Genomic DNA, 20,659 nt, shown 5'->3' on the forward strand with positions numbered 1-20,659 from the left:
AGGTACTTTCTCACGTCGATTGTGACCGCGGTTGTGACAATTAAGTACACAGCAATAGTTCGCCATTTGGACGCCTTTTGGACTGTATAATGTAAATTGTAATTCGTTTCGCAACTACTTCTCTAGCCTGCACTGCAACCAGCACTACTTCCGTAGCGTAAACTCCCACAATGCATTGTGTTACAGTTCGTTGTCGACGTCACATTCCCGAGCTCTATATTAGTATATAGTGTGGGGAGGAGGTTTCAGTACCTCTGTAGGTGTGAAAGTGGCCCCTGACAAAATCTTCAATGGGATTATTTGCCATGGCAACAAATGGCTGCATATACCATGGGGATATCCCTTCAGCAAGATACATCCGAATTGCTATCATTACCGGAGTATCCTAACTTGGTGGAATTAGTAGTTTACCTTCAGTGGAACTAGTAGATACTTCCAAAAATCAGTGGTGTATAAAGGAGTTTCCTAGTACAGATACACCTCTTTTCATGGAGTGTAATTATAACTAACATGTCTTTTCCTTACAGGTTTGAACATTTGTACTGTATGTTTTTGACAACAAAAGTGTTGAAATAGAGGAAGTACATGTGGTTAAATGATTTCAGTTTAAAACCCCATGAATTGTTAAAGCTGAAATCATCCAAAAAGTTAAAATTGCTTTTATCTGCATGATAACAGAGAGGAGTTGCTGAATTGCAGATATGAAGAATACATCATATTAGAGGTAAATGATGTGACTTTGTTCTGTATCTATCCTAATCTTTCTGATTAGAAGGATTCATTTGTGAATAAATCATATTCAAAGACATTGACTGGAGTCTGTCAGGTTAACCCCCAGGGTTCGTTTCCAAATAAACTGAAAATGTCCTACTGACCTTCATTTCTATTTTGATTTTATTGTTAACTTCTTAATAAACCTCAAACAAACATGTATACATTTGTCCTCACATTCTTTACTGTAGTTCATTCTCACATTCCTGCCTCATTATGCAGCTCATTATGCAGCTCATTATGCGAGTCTTTGTTTGCTAGCTGTCAATCAATCCTTCTCGCATACGGCCACTCTAAACAAAAAGTGTCTTACAATTTCTAAATCAAAATATTGGTTTATGTGAATGATTAGGAAGGATGATTTTCACATCATTTTAAAGAAAAAACTCTAGACTACTAGATTCTGTTTGGGAAAGTCTTGTTAAAAAATGTTTAGTATGGGTTTTGTGAACTTTTATCAGTGACTTAAAGGGGACATTCCATGAAAATCAGACTTTTTCCATGTTTAAGTGCTATAATCGGGTCCCCAGTGCTTCTACCAACCCAGAAAACATGAAAAATAGCAACCCTGTAACTTTGTTTTGGTAAGGCTCTCTCTGCAAGCATGTGAATAAATAGGTCATGCGGATTTCGCTCCCCCCATGACGTAGGTAAGGGCTCCAATTATAATGATACCGCCCCTTCAACTGCGCTATCCAACCATGAACGGCCTCACGAGTGCGATAGACAGAGAGAAAGAATGACTGACAGCACGACGCGTTTGTATTCCATCAAACACAAACAGGAGCCTACAATCTTATAACTTGTAGTTTTAATAATCTTTCTAAAGATTGAATCAACGTTCTAAAGGATTAACGTTACCTTAGTGCAAGAGAGAGAGAGCGAGTGAGCGAACGAACGAGAGAGCAACGCGACGGTTCGCTTTCAAGCAAGTTATGTTGTTTAATATGTTTCTCTGAAGTTTATATGAATGAACACGTGGATTAATGCACTGCACGAGACAGAGTGAGTGAACAACGCGTATTCACTATCATACACAATAAGTAAATATGTTGTTTAATGTTTCTCTGAAGTTTCAAATGAATGAGGAGTTACAAAATATATGAGAGACTGACAGAAACGCGAATGTGTTCAATATGTGTGCACAATAAACTTAAACATGTAATTTGATCTGTTTCTCTAAAGTTTAAGCATTAAACGTGTTGTTTTATTACAGATCATTTAAATGTGCTCGTGTGGTTTGGTCAAAAAGTAAACTTCTGAGTGTTTGTGGACGTGTATTTTATTGTAACATGCTGAAACTCATTATGCCTGTTTAAAACAAGGGCAACATGAGACCTTAAGTCTTTATTTTTATTCCACAATGTTCCCCATCTACTGATAAACATGTATTTAGTATGCATAAAACAGATAATTGACTTTTTAAACTTGTTCATCTTTATAATGCTTAAAGGCGGAGTCCATGATGTTTGAAAGCCGATGTTGATATTTGAAATCACCTAAACAAACACGCCCCTACACCAATAGAATCTGGACCTTCTGTTGATAGACCCGCCCCACACATACGCAACTCGGCATTTGATTTGATTTGATTGGCTATAAGTGTGTTTTGGTAGACGGCCCGTCTAATTTTCCAAAGCGTTTTTCAAACATCGTGGACTCCGCCTTTAACATCGCTCACAAACTTCTTTCGTGAGAGAATCTCCCTCGATGTTCTGTCAGCTCTACAGCGGGAGCGCTTGAGACTCCGCCCACCTGAGCAGCTCGTTTGGATTTAAAGGGATACACACAAAAACGGTGCATTTTTGCTCAGCCCCATAAATTGCCTATTTTAACATGCCACAATAAATTACCTATATGGTATTTTGAGCTAAAACTTCACATATGTACTCTGGGGACATCAAAGATTTATTTAATATCTTAAAAACGTCTTCTGGAATGTCCCCTTTAAAATTTTTGCTTTTTTAAAAACCACGCATAAACCATTTTCTCTCAAAAATACAAACATGTACATACATGTAGCTCATATAATATTTTAGCCCAGTTTGTGCTGAACACAGTGGTATGAGACACTTGCCATTATTATGTTTTAAAGCAACTGAAAAAAGACCAAATGTAAGAGCATGTCAGAACCTCTGACAGTGTCCCAAAATGGTCGGAACCCAGAGGGTTAAACATATGGTCTTATTTCCTCAAATGTTTGTGTTCATTAGGGGTGGGAATCGTTTGGACCCTCATGAATCGATTCAGAATCGACGTATATAATTAATATGTTAACCGTCATATCGATATATAACTGTAACTGACATATCGTCTAATCATCATCATTATACATATCGTCTAATCATCATCATTATACACAGTGATTTTGGCAGTATTACTGTATTTATCTAATGCAACGCACCCAGCGCCCCGTCTGAATAACAAATTATTTGCATATTTTTACAGAAGTATATTCATGTTCTTATCTATATCTAAACATTTAGCGGCAGGTTTTTGGAAACGCTATTAGCACATCAGATGAGTCCATAAATGAAAGGCGCTGTTTCTTCCTGCCGCTCACTGAACAGAGAAAAGGCAGAAGAAGACCATCCCAACATGTTTTTGTTTTTTCTTTCTCTACTGCTCGTGTAAGCTCCACTGTGGGTGCTCGTGCAATGCGCGCTCTCAAGCTGTCCGTGTGCAACACCCCTCCTGCAGTTGAGTTCAGCCTTTTGGTTCTTAAAACGTCACGTTATTATTTTGTAAAATAACTTTTAAGAATCAATTCTTAACATTTGTGAATTGAATTCAGAATCGTCCATGTCCGCATCACGATGCATCAAAGAATAAATTTTTTCCCACCCCTAGTGTCATAATGGACAAAATGTTGTGTGACTCTTGAGTGTTTGTCTTCTGTGGACACCCGGTGAGGATAAATGTCTTGTCTGTATTGTCTATAGATGCACGGTTATGTAACTTAAGTCAGTCAGGTGTGTAGGGGAAATCTAACAACACAACATCATTCATTTTTATTGTAGTATAATAAAATTTTAAGCTTTAGCACTGTTTTTATCTTCACAGGTTGTGTTGTGGTGAAACACTGCAGTACTTTGATGACGTATCGATGTCTCATCATTATTCATGAGATTCCAGATGTATCTGCTTACTGATCAGAACTCTCATTGACTTTATATATCCTTTACATTTTAGTGTTTGTTTCTTTTTCATAAAGTTTATGTTTAACTAAACCTCAGTACATGTGTGACTATCAGAGAGATGATCTTACTTCAGTGTCTCCAGTTTGCAGTCAGGATTCTTCAGTACATCAGAGATCAGCTTCACTCCTGAATCTCTTAGATTATTATCAGACAGATTCAGATGTGTTAGGTGTGATGGGTTTGATCTCAGAGCTGAAGTCAGAGCAACACAACCTTCATCTGTGATATTACACTTACACAACCTGTAGAGAACAGAGACACAGTTTTTTCACACACAGATCAAATAATTTAGTCATCATTTACTGTTTATTATGGTGGCCTCGAAGTGCAAAAATAAATTACAATGGTAAATTACTTATTTACAAGATTAAAAACAAATGTACAAGTTTTTTTTTATTTACATGTTTTTTAACAAATTTACAATGAGTGAATAAATGTACAAGTATTTTAACAAATTTACAATGAGTGAACAAATTTACAAGTTTTTTTTACACATTTACAATGAGTGAATAAACCCTCTTGAGTTTGAGTTCACAGCACCATGTAAACAAACTCATTTATGTAAACCCGTGAGCGAACGAACAATGCAGTCCTGATTAAAAAGTTTGGAGCACCCTCTCGTGTTGTCTGTAATCTAATGAGAAAGTCAGTAAATTATTTTGATAACTGCCATCCAAAACGTGTTCAACTTGAAAAGCTAGCGTTAGCTAACTAAAGCTATTTCAGTTACCTTAAAATAAGGTCCAATATCCCTTTGAGTCACTCGGAAGCGATGAAAGGATATATATTATCACTCTTTTTTCATTAATAGGATGTACAGCCTAATACACAAGTGTATTGTACCTACCCTTTCCGTAAAAAATGTACATTTGTTTTAAAACTTGTAATTTTGTTCGCTCATTGTCAAATTTGTTTAAACACTTGTAAATTTGTTCACTCATTGTAAATTTGTTAAAAAACTTGTAAATTTGTTCACTCATTGTAAATTTGTTAAAAAACTTGTCATTTTGTTCGCTCATTGTAAATTTGTTTAAACACTTGTAAATTTGTTTAAAAAAAACCCTGTAAATTTGTTAAAAAACTTGTAAATAAGTAATTTACCATTGTAATTTATTTTTGCACTTCGAGGCCACCGTAGTTTATGGACATTTTCATTTTAGTTTGATTTATGCGTGTTTGTGTTTTACTGAAAGGAAAGGAACTTATGTGTGAACACAGCAGGGGCGGACTGCTTTAGTCTATGGTCACAGCAGCCACAACTACCAGATGAAGATCAATAAAACACTCCCAGGAGGTTCACAACAAGATTATAATATGACCGGGTTATGTTGTGCTGTTGGTGGTAACAACAGTCGTTAGAGGAACCCTGAACTACAATTTTATTCAATTCCAAAGGAGTTAAATCAGCAAAATAAAGGATTGCCTTCAATCAGAAGTGACCAGTAAGGATAACATAAATGCTTGTCTAATATTAATGAATAGTAAAAAGTTCTCAAGTAATTAAATAATCAAGTAAACAGTAAGTGATAAAATAAGAACAGAGAAACAAATGAAAAAAAACAAACAAATAAATATAACATTAAGTAGCAGGTTGTTTTTTGATTAAGATATAAGTTACAGCTGTGTAACATCTGGCTAGGGGGCCATGAGTTTTGGATCTGATTCACGGTTGCATTATGATATCATAACTAAATTTCCCTCTTAATCTCTTAAGGTCTCTTGATATCAACCTTTGATCCTAGTAGCGTTAAACTTCCCCAAAAGCATCCCAGCAATCTCGTTTATGGCCCATTTTGAAGCACAACATAGAGCTGGTAAGGTGTGAATGTTCCTGCAGAGACCTAAGGAATGTATTTGAAAACTCTTTTAGGTCTTGTCTGTAAATATATTTATGCATGTGTGATGTATGTTGGTTACCTCTTTTATAAACTGCTTTTGAAATAACTTGTATTCTCATGTACAATTGTGTTTTTATAACTAAGAATAGATTACCTATTACAAATAGAGATGTTTAGTTTGTTATTCATACATCGGAATGAATCACAACTTAATGCTTGTTTAAAACCATTCATATTTGGTATCAAACTTATCACCTTTTAATTTCCTCTTCATTGATAAATATGATATGATGGTAAAACAATTCTATTTATTCAATGATCTGGACTGATATTTTGCAAAGGAACTTGAAAGCAATAAAAGATGCAAAAGTTTCATTTAAGGGGACAAACAACTCTCCCCTGCTCAGCTCTGATTGGTCAATTCAAACTTGGATGGACATGTCCTCCCCAAAGGATAAATATTGGCAACAAACATTATCTACCCCTTTTTCTCTCTTCTTTGGTGATAATCACCTCATCTCTTCTGACTGCCCCCACAAGTGAGCTCTTCCAGCAACCCCCTCCCCGGTTGGGGCAATTAGGCCTAGAAGCATGGCCTTTCCTTTGTTCTGAGTACAGGCCAAACTGCCCCTTTAATAATAGCTGGCGTAGCCCTTTAAAAGAGCAGACAGATTGCACCAGGTGCGTGGTTGCATACGTCAGGTAATCACGTAGCTATATAGGCACAGGTGAGTTTGCTTTCTTCGTGCCATTGTACTGATGTGACCTGTTGCTGTAGGTCTTGTATCTCCTTCACTCCTTGGTAAAGGTAGGTTTGGTTAAATTGGAGGGAATTGACGGGAGGGAATTATACATTTAGAATACGGGTGTTTGTGGGGAAGTTTATTTAATTCACAGGTGTGATTAATGTGCTTGTTTGGTGTTATTTTAGATTAGTTGGGTATATCCAGGCATCCGCTGTGAGTATGTGAATGTTATACACGCAAAAGGTAATTTTATTTTTCCCTACCCTTCTGTTGTGATTATAAAAAGGAGAGGAGTGGGGAGGAAGAAGAAAAGCAAACAAATGTATGTCTAATGTTTTTCAGAGTGCCAGTTGCTGCTTTGCTGCGGTTAAATCAGCGTTCCTCTTTGAGAAGCGGGTTTTCAGTGTACGCTCGTGGTTGTATCGAGCGCCCGCAAGTTCATTGAACATTGTTAATGCCTGTACGGTGCCCATGTTGGAGCCACTCTAAACCCGTAACTTGATTTCGGGATTGCATGGTGTTCGCCACCTCGCCGGCGCAACTTTATGTATGGTTAATTTACTTATTTAGTTATTTAGTAATCTGGTATTTGGGTTGCTTCCTGCATATTGACATCGCTCACTTATGGAGTAGATTAACGGTGACGCAATCCTTTTGATTTTCATTTATTTGCTGATCGTATTTTGTTGTGTGTGTGAGTTTAACTGAAATTGTGTGTTTGTTTTGGTTCTTTATTTTATTTTCGGTTTTGTTGTAATTATCAGCTATTTTCATTTCGTTTGTTTGTTTGTTTATTAATTGATTTAGTCATTTTGGTTATTTCGGGGTTTGTTATATTTCTTTTTGTCTTCTCTTGTATGGATACTGCTAACGGAGCAGATCAAGTGTAATCTTTTTGACCTGTGTTTATTTGTTCATTGTATTTGTCCTGTGTTTACAATGAAGTTAACGTAAGATTGTGTTTTTCTTTTACTGTCATTATCTGGTATTATTATTTAGATCTGTCTATTTATTGATTTATTTCGGTTATTTTGGAATTTGGGGTTTGTGATATTTCTTGTTTTTTTGTATTAATGCTGTTCATTTACGGAGCAGAGTGATTGTGGTATAATCTTTTGGTTTGTGTGTATTTGTTGGTTGTATGTGTGTGGTGTGTGTGTGAGTTGTATTGAAATTTTGTCTTTGGTTGCTTTATTTTTTTTTTCATTATTAGTACAAGTATAATAGTTTTACTAGGCTTTGTTTTTTTGAATTGATTTAGTATTTTGATTATTTTGTTATTCGAGTTGTATTATTTCTTTGATCTGCTTTACATTAAAACTGCTCAAGAATGTAGTGTAGTTATTGTGGGTGATTGTGTTTTTTTATTTAATTTGTCTTATTTTGACTTATTTAGTTTGTGTTGGGTGGATTTACATAATTTTGTCTTTATTTGGTTTGAAGTGTGTGTTTATTATTTGAGCAGTAAATTGTTTATTGCAATCAGAGAAAATAAACTAACTTGATTAGTTTATTTTTTATTTTTCCTCTCTTCTTGTATTTTGAATTTTTTTGTGTTGGTCAGTGTATGGTGGACGGCCCATGTAAGCCAACCACAACAAAGTCTATTTCGTTGACCTGTTTCCATTGGTCAAAAGGGTCTTTTAAATTTTACTGTCTCGCTCAATGTGGTTTTAGTAATTTAATTGATTAATAAATTTGTTATCTGTGATCTTGTCTCTGCTTGTCCTTTTCATTTGGTTGAAAGCCTGGAGTATGGGCCTTATTAGTACGAGTTGACTGTAATACAGTCACACAAGTATCCAAGAATAATTCTATATCTTAGAATGTAGCTGCGTTTAAGTCAGTTAAGTAAGATGAATGTTGGTTTAGGCAACTCTCTCTCTCTCTCTCTCTCTCTCTCTCTCTCTCACACACACACACAATATTGGTAATAATTTTTTTTTTTTTTGTTTTTTTTTGTTTTTTTTTGTTTCTGTGGTTAAATGAATGTGTTTTTTTTTGTGTGTGTGTGTGTTTATATTTGTAAGTGTGTGTACACGGCTAATGGCTATATGAAACATTTTACCTTGATCTAGTGTTGTGGATTAAAAGGTTTTTAAAAGTCAAAGTCTCTCTCTCTCTCTCTCTCTCTCTCTCTCTCTCTCTCTCTCTCTCTCTCTCTCTCACACACACACACCCTTAAATGTTAAATGTGTCTGTCCATTGCCTATGTCTCAAATAATCCCAATAGAGTAGTCAGATAATCAGGCATATTTATCAATAGATGCCTCTGAGTTCTGATTAAATTCCAAGTCACTTTAACTTTCGATCAATGCTACCTCACGCTCAACGTTTCTCAGAATTGATGTACAATTAAGGATATATTCACTGGTGTAAGGTGATGCAAAACCCTGACAAAAGGTATTTGGAAAACCAGCAGCAAATGGCTGAATCCACAGAACCGTTTATCAAAGACGCTACATTCTGGTGAGAAACTAAGAAGATCTCATCAAGCTCATATCTACCTCAAAGACAGTCACCCTTTGTTATAACACAGAGGATCTAAAAGATCTAATCAAATTTACATCTACCCCCCAAGACAGCTACCCCATGGTGTAAGAACAGTAGAGTCAAGGCCGAGGTATACCTTTTTTCCGCGTCCACGTCCGGCTCGCGCGCGCACGCATCCGTGCAGCTTTTCAAGTATACTCCCCGCGGCTACACGCGGAAGGCCGCGTTCGACACTACACGCAATACAAATGATTTTTTTACTCAAATTATTACTCTACCAGGCCGTCAGGGCAGCACTGATTTGGTGACATTTACAGTACATTAAAACATTAGGATAGGTGAAGAAAAGTAACCGATCCACCATTGCAAACACAGTTTAGAACAAACAACAAGAAAACAAAGAACAGTGTACGCGCAGTGTCCGCACGGTCTCAAATTTTGGGCTGCACGCGGACGGTCCACGCGGCTGGCCACGGACCATCCTGATGACGAAAATGACGTCATGCAGACGGCGCATACGCGGACGTCCTTAGTATACTTTCGGCTTCACACCCTACCACACTTTCTCATCCCCCTCTCCTCATTTTCTCAAAGCACACTTTATATGGAATGCTACATTCTGCATACACAAAGTATCTGAAGATGGTCTTGTATGGCAGTGGTTTTCAAACTGGGGGCCGGGGCCCCCAGGGGGGGCACGAGATGGTGCCAGGGGGGCCCCAGTTTTATGACAGTTTATGAAATACATTAATTTATCATGAATTCTATGTAATGAAACCTAAAACCTAAAATAAGGCTACTAACCAAAAGCACTACTTTTTTGTATAATTGAATGGTTTTTTTATTAAAATGTTGAGTTTTAGAACAGTTTTTTTACTTTGGGGGGCCGCGAAGGAATGCACCGTACACAAGGGGGGCCACACGCTGAAAAAGATTGGGAACCACTGTTGTATGGTGTCATATGAATAATGAAGTGTTTTAATGCAAGTGTTACATTTGGGTTTATTAATATGACAACAGGATTCAATGTTAATCTGGGATAATATATGGGATAAGTAATGTTGGGAGACACTTAGACATGTTAACCAATCACCCACTGTATGTATATTAGGCAACACTCCTGGGCTTACGAGAACCAATCAGTATATTATTATGACAATGCTTTGTTCTCTGGATATTTAAGGAAAATGGTAAAAGATTCAGATGGGACTTTCTATATCTAGAAATGCACCCCCATGATGCTGTATCTTGTATTGCTGTATTTCATTTTACTTTGAGGAATCTGTAAACAGATTTTCATTCTTAGTAGGTATGCAATGGTTTTTCGTTTTATCTTTCGTATTTTAATTGGATTGTAAATTGGCTTCTGAATTATGTTTTACCTACCTGGGTAATTAACTGTTACGTTTGCATTCATTCTAATTTGCTCTGTATTATTGACTATTCTAAGTTACTTTATTACACGGCTCTCTGGAATGCTTGATTCTGATTGGTCAGTTGAGACATTTGCAGGTTCGTTCTTTTCAAATAATAACCGCTCCAAATTAATAACGCATAGCCGGACTACTTGCACGAGTAAAATCGCTCCGCGCCAATAAAGATCAATAAAGATTACTGTCTGTTTGGCGCCATCTTGTGACAAACACTGGACAACCACGACAAGACACAGACAGCTTACTGAGACTGAACTTGACAAAATAGAGCATGACAGCTACGAAGCCAACACACACAAAAATACAGAATGGGGATTAAAACTTCTCAAAGACTGGCTAAAAGAGAAAAAATGGAGACAGACAAGTATGAAGCAGCGGATCTTAATAAGGTATTACGATCATTTTATGCATCTGTGCAAAGTTTCGCGGAAGGATAAAAATGTTAATTTAAAACAAATATGCCAATAAAATGTTTAAAATTCATATTCATGTCCAGTTTTTTTTCTTATGTGGCAAGTAGCCGTGTAATAAGCGGGATAATGTAGAGGCAGCCGGTAGTTATTGGGAAATAAGCCCCTTCAGTGTGATACACTGATCACACTGTCCGGGCTTATTTCCCAATAACTACCGGCTGCCTCTACATTATCCCTTACATAAAGTATTACGATATCTTTTGTCACCATAAATCTACGAACGGGGTATAAATTCACGCTAATTGTCTATACTGCTGAACTAAGATGACCAGCAACTACATTGCTATAAGTGGGCTATCAGATGATAAGTCAGGACCTATGATCAGTATCTCTACTCTATCTGTAATTACGTTATTATATACAGTCTTATGTATATCGGGTTGGACAGCGCCAACTTGCACCTCTGGTTATAGTTTTGAGTTCTGTATAAAGTTTTCTGTATTAAGGGCACGCCAGCATTGGGCAGTTGCTTCAACCATTTCCTTTGGTTACACAGATAGACTAATTATTTAACCCTAACTAAGTTGTGTATACTTGTGATTACTATACGATGGCTATATAAGTCAGGACCTCTGGTGTGGTCGAGTTTATGTTTCAGAACCCGCACAACGGCCGGTGTGGGCTGATATGACATTGGTAATCGAATGAACAAGTTCAATGTAAACATGAGTAAATGGAATGATCAAACATTTATCCAAATTCTATAATTACATCAATTTGATTCATATTACAATATATCTTTATCTTCTTGGAGTCAGATGAGGCTACCTAAGTTGCGTGACGTCATTGATAAGTGCCGGAAAAGACCAAACGCGCGACGATCCTTCTGCCATGATGTTTGGTTTCCGCCGTTGGCCCAAACGGATGGTTATATTTTTATTTTTCCCTTACACTGGATGAATTAATCAATTAATGGTTATGATTCATTCTGCTAAATCCTACAAACTATATATAGTTAATGACGATTAATTGTATGTATTTGCATTTGGGCTAAATCAACAATTACCTAAATTGGAATAGTGATAAACAATAATTTCCCCTTAACAGGGTGGTGGTGCAAATTTCGAAATCAATAATTGTAATTATTAATGAATAACTTATCATTATTAAAATGATAATTGGTTGTTTTAAACAACACTATTCCATAACCCCTCCATTCACTACAGCTGTCACTTATACTTACAAGCCAATAGTAATGGATTCATATGTCCTAAACCACTTTTTTCCTAAACTTTTCACTTTATAAAACCTTTTTATATACATTTATATACGGCAATTGACATTTTGATTTAATTAAGAGCGTATGTGACCGTCAAAGCCTGAAAGATCACAATTTGTTCCCGCTCTACGTCTCTCCCGTCGAGGATATCCATTGGCAGGCGAGCATCTCTGCCAAACATCAAGTAAAATGGCGAATAGCCGGTAGAAGTATGGACTCGACTATTATAGGCCATGACCAACTCAGGTAAGTATTGCTTCCAGTTTCTTTTCTTTTCTGGTGGTAACGTCCTCAACATATCATGCATGGTTCTGTTAAATCTTTCACACTGGGAGTTACCCTGCGGATGATATGGAGTTGTACGACTCTTTCCAATTCCATAGACTTTACACAATTCTTTGATGACATTAGCTTCAAAACATCGGCCTTGATCAGCATGTAATCGTTCCGGACATCCATAGTGAACGAACCAATACTGCACAAGAGCTTTTGCTGTAGTTAGAGCAGTCTGATTCTTGGTGGGCACTGCCACCGTAAAACGAGTGAACATTCTCATATCCTCCTACAGATTCCTCCAATACAGTGTAATCCATAGCAAGAACTTCAAGAGGTGCAGACACATTAGTACACGTCATTGGGGTCCTAATTTTAGGGAACACATCCTTCGCAAGAGTACATCTTTTGCATTCTTGGATCCAGTTTTGAACATCCTTAGCCATTGTGGGCCAGTAATAGATCCGTCTCATACGTTCCATTGTACTTCTTTCTCCAAAGTGTCCGCAGTGATCATGTTGACTTTCGTACACTCTGTAACGCAAGGATTCAGGAACCACCAATTGACAAATTTCTTCACTGTCTCGTGGGTCAAGGATAGTTCGGAACAACACTCCTTTTTTGAGTTTGAGTCGTATGAACTGTCTTGCAAGTTTCTTTACTGTCGGATCCAGATCTCGCTGCTCCACTGGACTCAGATTCTTGTTAATCCGTACAGCGTGATAGATCGGTGCTACAGTAGGGTCATTCTTTTGTTGTTCTTCGATTTCACTCCAGCTACATCCTGAGATTTTATTTGTCATAGACACTCGGATCGGTGCTTGTAGTTTCTTCTGCTTTTCGTTAACGGGCCACAAACAAGCACGCACTTCTTCAGAATTCATCTGAATAAAGTCTTTAGCAGTGTCCTCTTCTTCTGGCTCCTCAGTTAAGGGGATCCTTGATAACACATCTGCGTTTGTATTTTGTCGTCCTGGCTTGTAGTAGACTTCAAAATCAAACTCTGTGAGTTGAGCTATCCACCGTTGTTCAACCGCTCCCAAATTTGCTGACTCCAAGTAGCGTAAGGGGTTATGATCTGTGATCACGGAGAACTTGGAATAGGTCAAATACTCTTTAAATTTCTCTGTCACAGCCCATTTCAATGCAAGCAGCTCGAGCTTAAAAGCACTGTAATGTCGATCATTCTTTTCAGAACCTCGGAGACCACGACTCGCATAAGCAATTACACTTTCAACTCCTCCCTGACGTTGTCTCAGTACGGCCCCAAGAGCTTGCAGGCTTCCATCGGTTGTGAGCAGAAAAGGCTGGCTGAAATCTGGGTATGCGAGGACTGGTGGACTCATTAAGCACTGCTTAAGTCGATCAAATGCAGTCACCACACAAGAGAAATTATCTTGGTTTGCTCGAAGTGATTGCAGAGTTTGACCCTTTTATACAAGAAAATTTAAAGAAGCATAGACAGAAGGGTTAAGATTAAGCCCTCCTATTTGTTTTCTCAAATCTGAGTTTATATCATTAATGGGCAAAAAAAACTAAGAACATAATAGTAGCTGAAATCCAACAGGCCAAATATTTTTCCACACAGGTGCAAGCCTTGGTGAGTGTGTACTAAAAATCAAATTGTCAAATTGTCATGGACAAAGCTACGATAATGCAAGTAATATGTCCGGTTTGCAAAAATTGCTGCAGATTGCAATGAAAAAGCAGACACAAGACGTGATGCTGCTGCACTCGCTGGTAAGCTAAATAATCTAGAAACGGCAATAATGACTACACTGTGGAACCGGGTGTTAAGCAGATTTAAGGCAACAAGCGTTCATCTGCAAAAAGGCAACATGGACTTATCCACTGCTGTTGACAACCTGATCTCACGAATTTCCGAGGCATAGTCACAGAATTTTTTGCTAATTTTTCTGTGGCATTCTCACAAATCTTGGCATTTTTCCGTGGCCCTGCCACAGACTTTCTTTTCTGTGGCATTCTCACGGATTGGTTACTCAACTGTTTTATCCTATTTTCTTACCATTGTCGTTTCGGTTTAGGGTTAGATTTACATAAAATGACATCCCTACCCAAACCCAACTCTAACCCCAATGCCAGGCAACAATTGTTTAAAGTTTAGAAAATATAAAAGAATACATCAGAAAAAAATAGTATAAACCAATAGGGCTTATTCGATCTACGTCATCAATGTTCGCGGTGGCCATATTGTTGACATAAAACTGTCAGTCTGTCAATTGACAAGCGAGGCAGCGTGGGTATTATGCATGGTATTATCGGTGTAATTTTTTTAAAACCGCGCGATGGTGTGTGGTGTAATACACGGATGTTCTAACAACAGCAAAAAGAACCCCGGAATTAGTTTTTATGCGATACCGACTGTCAGAAAACATGAAAGGAGACAGAGGAGTTGAACCAGCGAAGGAGAGACTCCCAACAGCAAAGTCTGTCCCCATCATTTTACCACAGGTAACATTAGGGATATATGCTCACAGCAAAGTCTGTCCCCATAATTTGATCACATATGGTTAGCTGTAAGCAGTGGCTGAAACTGCTCTTTCAAATAAGCTGCCATAAATTGAGACAGTTATTTAATTAGTATTAATAACTATATGAACATAATAATAGGTCTGGCATTGATACTAGGCAGGGAATTAAGGGCCGTTGACATAGTTTTGAAAATCGTTTTATATTAAACAGAATAGCGGAGCTCACACCAAAACTATAACGATACAGATACAATGAACGACATCATTGGGATCACTTTCTGAGCGATTTTTCCCACCTGATTAAGGATAAACCATTGATAGCATTAAAATCTATTTGAACTTCAAGTGCACGGCCACTTAAAATGACAGTGAGCTCATAACATTAGATTACCTCCAGTTGCTGTGAAAATTGACTACTTAATGCTTTTTAATATATTACATTAACTAACTGTTATGCCAAAAGGTAAGAGATTACACAAACTATTAGATTCACTGTTTAGAGTTACGCGAAATGCAGCGTGTTGAGGACATCTGCAAAAGTTTTTATTACAAGCAATATTAAAGGCAAGTGATTTGCGCGAGTGCCGTGAGCGAATTAGCATAAACATATTGTTTGGTGATGTGGACGATGATATAGTAATCGTTATAGTTATAATGTGAACGGCCCTTCAGTGCTTATATGATGAATGCGGATACTGTATGAACAATATAGTTATAAATATCCGGATAAGTTACGGCTGGCAATAAGGACGGATCTTTACTTAAGGCTATTGGGTCTATTTGATATTGTTCCACAATAATCAAGCTCATCTTCTCTTAATACAGACGAGATTAAGGCATTAGGCTACTGCTCCCCTCGACTCAAATCTACGTGCGGCTATGGGCAGGACAGATGTCATGTCAACAAGATGGCCGCGGCTAGAGACTTCCGGTGTTTGCGAATAAGCCCTATACTTAAAGTGACATACTAACGCAAACACCAAATCTAACCCTAAACTGAAACGATTTTGGTTTGAAAATAGTAAAAAACAGTTGAGTAACCAATACATTAGAATGCCACGGAAAAGAAAGTCCGTGGCAGGGCCATGGAAAAATGCGGAGATCCGTGAGAATGCCACGGAAAAATTAGCAAAAAATTCTGTGACTATCCCACAAACTTTGTGAGATCACGTCGGCTGTTGAACTATTGCAGTCATTACACTTTAATGTTGGCACTACGAGAGCAGTTTGCTGAGGTAGATGAATCCGCTCGAGCTCTCTGTGTTACTCAGACTTATCAACATGATGTAATAACTGGATGATAATTAATCAACTTTAAGTTTATATATGAAGAGACACTGTAAAACAATTAAAGCTCAGGTGAAGTTGCTAATCCAAATTTGACTCTTAGGTGAAACTGTTTACAGATATGCAACCCTCTGTTCTCCTAATTTCTTCATCACAAAGGCTTTGGCACTGTTAGCCTTTAGGCTCACATCACTGAGTTTCTGCTGAAATATATGATGTAATGTATACATATTATGTGGTTCTAAGATTGTAATTTTATATTAATGTTTAGTATTATTTTAAAGGTCATGGTGCGATGAGTAAAAAGGTCTTGAGTAAAAATTTCTATAAGTCTATTATATGATGGATTAAGGTTTTTAGAACTTTGGATAGAAGATGCATTTCTTGTAGAGGTGGAGTTTTGCCTTGATGTTTCTGGCTAGTTTGACCAGTTGCCCAGATACTCCTGGCTAGTTTGACCAGGTTCTCTTTTAGTATCACTTGGCACCAGTCAAACTGGATTTTGACCAGGTGTTCTTTAGTATCACTTGGTACAGGTCAAACTAGATTTTGGTAGTTTTCTCAAGCTGTGTATAAAAGGTGGCCTGGCAAAATATTCTGGGAGCCATTCTGTACCCAGAAGCTCCCACACTCTGTGTGTATTCAAACATCACGGAAGAAACCTTTAACAAGAATCTTCCTATACCATTTTGGGTGTATTATATTCATGATAGAAGTACTCTGTAGCCAGAGTGTCTATGACTTTGTAACTTCTGCAACTGTTTATCATTTTAATTGGAATTGAATCATATTCTGTATTATGTGATATTCTTTAAGCTGGAACCTGCCTGGTATAATAAATTGTTATAATTGATTCATTTTAATTCTTCAGAAATTGTATTGATTTATTTGAATTCTTTCAGAAATTATTATGACTAGTATATTAGAAGGAGTCTGGTATTACCGCAAGATTATGCTGTCAGGATATGATCACACTGGGGTTTTGATGGTCGAATGGAGCATGGGGCACATTCATTAAAACTCTCAGATTTATGTCTATCACCTGACTTAGCAAGTTGCATGAGCGCTAGACTAAAGTAATTATTTTTATGATCGGAGCAAGCATGGAGCGGCCAGACGTAAAAATATTAGTTTACCCTGCAACCTCTGACTAAGATCAGACTGACAATTTTGTGTCCGTGAGATATATGCAACGGCCGGCGTAGACTCTGTGCGATATCGGGTCCCTAATGAACGAATAACCAAGACAATGAAGGTAATTTAACGCCTAAAAGATTTGCATGCGCAGGATAAAATTTGTAAGAATGTACTTGACATTGCAAGCGTAAAATAAATTTGCATGTGCAAAAACAGTTTTGTAAAGGTGTAAATCAAGTTGCAAGCGTAAGAAAAGAAGTTTTGCAACATTCTACTGTTAATTGTAAGTGTAATTTGTGTCTTGTAAAACTGAAACTTCATATTTACGCAAATAAGTATGAACTGTATGCATCTGACCTCAGTTTTTCCGCGCTTACACTTCTGGCACAGTTTTTGCGCTGAAATACTGCCAAAAGCATTGCAAGTCTGCAAACAGTGGTGTGAAATCAAAAGCACACGTTCATGAACGGCAAATATGAATTAATCGCGCAGAATCTGTCTCTAGTCCCTTTCACACATACAGTCTTTACTGGTAATTTACTGGTAAATTGCAGTTAACATGTCATGTGTGAACAGAACCTTTCCGGTAAATCAGTGCTCCCAATTTACCAGTAAGACAGGTTGTAAGATTAACGGTAATTTGCCGGTAAGCGCTGTGTGTGAACGAAAAATATAGCATTACCGGCATTTAGATGACGTCAGACCGCGCTGACAGATCGGGCGGGCCAATCAGAAAGTTTTTTATACAGGTGACGCGGTTTCCCCCAGACTGTTTACGGACGTTTCCACACACATGTTGCTTAAAAGTCGAGCACACCTGAAGTTAACATCCACATTTCTTCAGCAAAGTTGTTTAAAACAGCTTACCATCTAATTGCCAAATTGCCGACGTCCTTAGCACACCATCTGTGAAGCCTAATGTGCAAAAGCGCAGGTTCCGTTTGACGCCGCCTAACGTAATGTTGTTTGGTCACGAGCAACTTCGTGACCGTTTGCCACAGATGTGAAAACAACAAAATACGGACCGTGGATATTAAGTCATAACCCGCCGTTTACAAATACGACACGGACGGAGCTCGCCGGCCGCGCGCCACAGGTAACTTCCGCTTTCTCTCCGAGTTTACCGGTATTTTGATACTGATGTGTGAATGATGTCTTACTGGTAAAAAGACGGAACGTCACTGCATGTGTGAACAGCACATTTTTGTATTTACTGGTAAATTCATGGTAATTTACCAGAATTACTGTGTGAAAGAGGCTTCTGTGTGTAAAATAAACCAGTTGTAAATGAATTGTTGCATACGAAGGTAAAACTATTTCCTGAAATAACCCGACATCTACTGGTCCCTCTGCGCATGCAATTTTGTCATGATTCTCTCACTGATTTGAGTTTGCAAGCGCAGGTGGGAAGGCGGGGTTATGAAATGAGGCACCTGATGACTCATTGTTTTCTCTATTCTGATTGGTTCAATATAACGCCATGACTTTTCTCAACCACTTGACTGTAGCCTGCCTGTAGTCTTGCTTACTAGAACACTGCTGCTAGTTTTTACTTGAAACTTTCGTTTATACATTACATTAAAACTGCTCTCATTAAAATGGCTTCATTCATAAACATAATTTTGTTACTTCTGTGATAGTAGGCCTATCTTACAGTAACTTGTCTAGTAAATACGTTAAATAGAATATAGTTTTGAATTGGAATTATATGCTACACGGTTCTACTAACAATAATGAATACATCCATGTACTCCATCTTAACCATAATAATATGGCAAGGAATGGAGTAGCCTACTATTTATAAAATTACTTAATAAGAAATGACTCAATGTAGCACCAAATATTCCATCCTAGTCTATATAATTAAAAACTGCCATGCTTTGATGTTCTTTCTCTGTTTTCTTTGTTTCTATTTTATTTGAAGCTGCTTTGGTATGATGATAAAATTGTTAAACACGCTACATAACTAAAATGGACTTTTTATATATTTTATATATATTCTTATTTATATATATTACATTATTATATATTAAATATTACAAAACACCAGCTTAAAATTCAGAATCAACACATGTCAGCCAGCTCAAAGGTTTATGTATTAAGTCATTATAGTAGTATTCCTGCAGCCTCTTGGACAATACTAAGAGAACCCCTGGGATTATTGAACCAATCAGAAAAGAGAAAACAATGAGTCATCAGGAGCCTCATTTCATAGCCCCGCCTTCCCACCTGCGCTTGCAAACTCAAATCAGTGAGAGAATCGTGACAAAACTGCAAGCGCAGAGGGACCAGTAGATGTCGGCTTATTTCAGGAAATAGTTTTACCTTCGTATGCAAAAAGTCATTTACAACTGGTTTATTTTACACACAGAGACAGATTCTGCGCGATTAATTCATATTTGCCGTTCATGAACGTGTGCTTTTGATTGCACACCACTGTTTGCAGACTTGCAATGCTTTTGGCAGTATTTCAGCGCAAAAACCATGCCAAAAGTGTAAGCGCGGAAAAACTGAGGTCAGATGCATGCAGTTCATACTTATTTGCGTAAATATGAAGTTTCAGTTTTACAAGACATGAATTACACTTACGATTAACAGTAGAATGTTGCAAAACTTCTTTTCTTACGCTTGCAACTTGATTTACACCTTTACAAAACTGTTTTTGCACATGCAAATTTATTTAATTTATTTACGCTTGCAATATCAAGTACATTCTTACAAATTTTATCCTGCGCATGCAAATCTTTTAGGCGTTAAATTACCTTCATACAAGACTATGGGAATTAATAAATAATCAAATATCTAAATTATGATCAACAGATAATTGGAATAATGCACTAAATTCTTACTTTATTAAATTGGAGTCAGATTATAATTTAAATACAGAGGGTCAAAGAATTTTAATTAATCCTGATATGGAATTATTCCTTTAGAAGCGTCAAGACACGAAAGAACACGAGAACCCTTCTCCCACGCCATTGGATACCGTCGTTGGGCCAGTGGGTGGATCCTTACAATGACATTTGCCACAAACGAAAGAGAAAGCAGTTTGCGGATGAGTCATCTGACGAAGATGAAGTTACTGATGTAAGTCAGACTTTACTGATGTAAGTCAAAGATTTAAGGTCGAGGCATATTATGTAATTTTGGACAGACTAAAATCATGCCTGGCCAAACGTATTGATGCTTACAAAGAGGACTATGATCTTTTTGGTGTTCTCTTTTACAAGGACTGTACAGAAAGTGAAAAGTGCATAAGGGCTGATAAACTGTCATCCACTTATCCAGTGGACCTAG

The 20,659-nt window shown here is 37.4% G+C and overlaps 1 protein-coding gene across 1 annotated transcript in view; it reads right to left on the bottom strand.

Moving 5' to 3' along the window:
- Positions 1 to 20,659, bottom strand: part of LOC129437249 (NLR family CARD domain-containing protein 3-like) — a 135,396-nt gene that overhangs the window by 44,128 nt on the left and 70,609 nt on the right. The window contains exon 9 of the mRNA XM_073865865.1: positions 4,040 to 4,213. Coding sequence (XP_073721966.1) covers positions 4,040 to 4,213 — 174 coding nt within the window. The remainder of the gene's footprint in view (positions 1 to 4,039; positions 4,214 to 20,659) is intronic.

The sequence above is a fragment of the Misgurnus anguillicaudatus genome, unplaced genomic scaffold (assembly GCF_027580225.2).
Source record: "Misgurnus anguillicaudatus unplaced genomic scaffold, ASM2758022v2 HiC_scaffold_33, whole genome shotgun sequence".
NCBI classification, from domain to species: domain Eukaryota; kingdom Metazoa; phylum Chordata; class Actinopteri; order Cypriniformes; family Cobitidae; genus Misgurnus; species Misgurnus anguillicaudatus.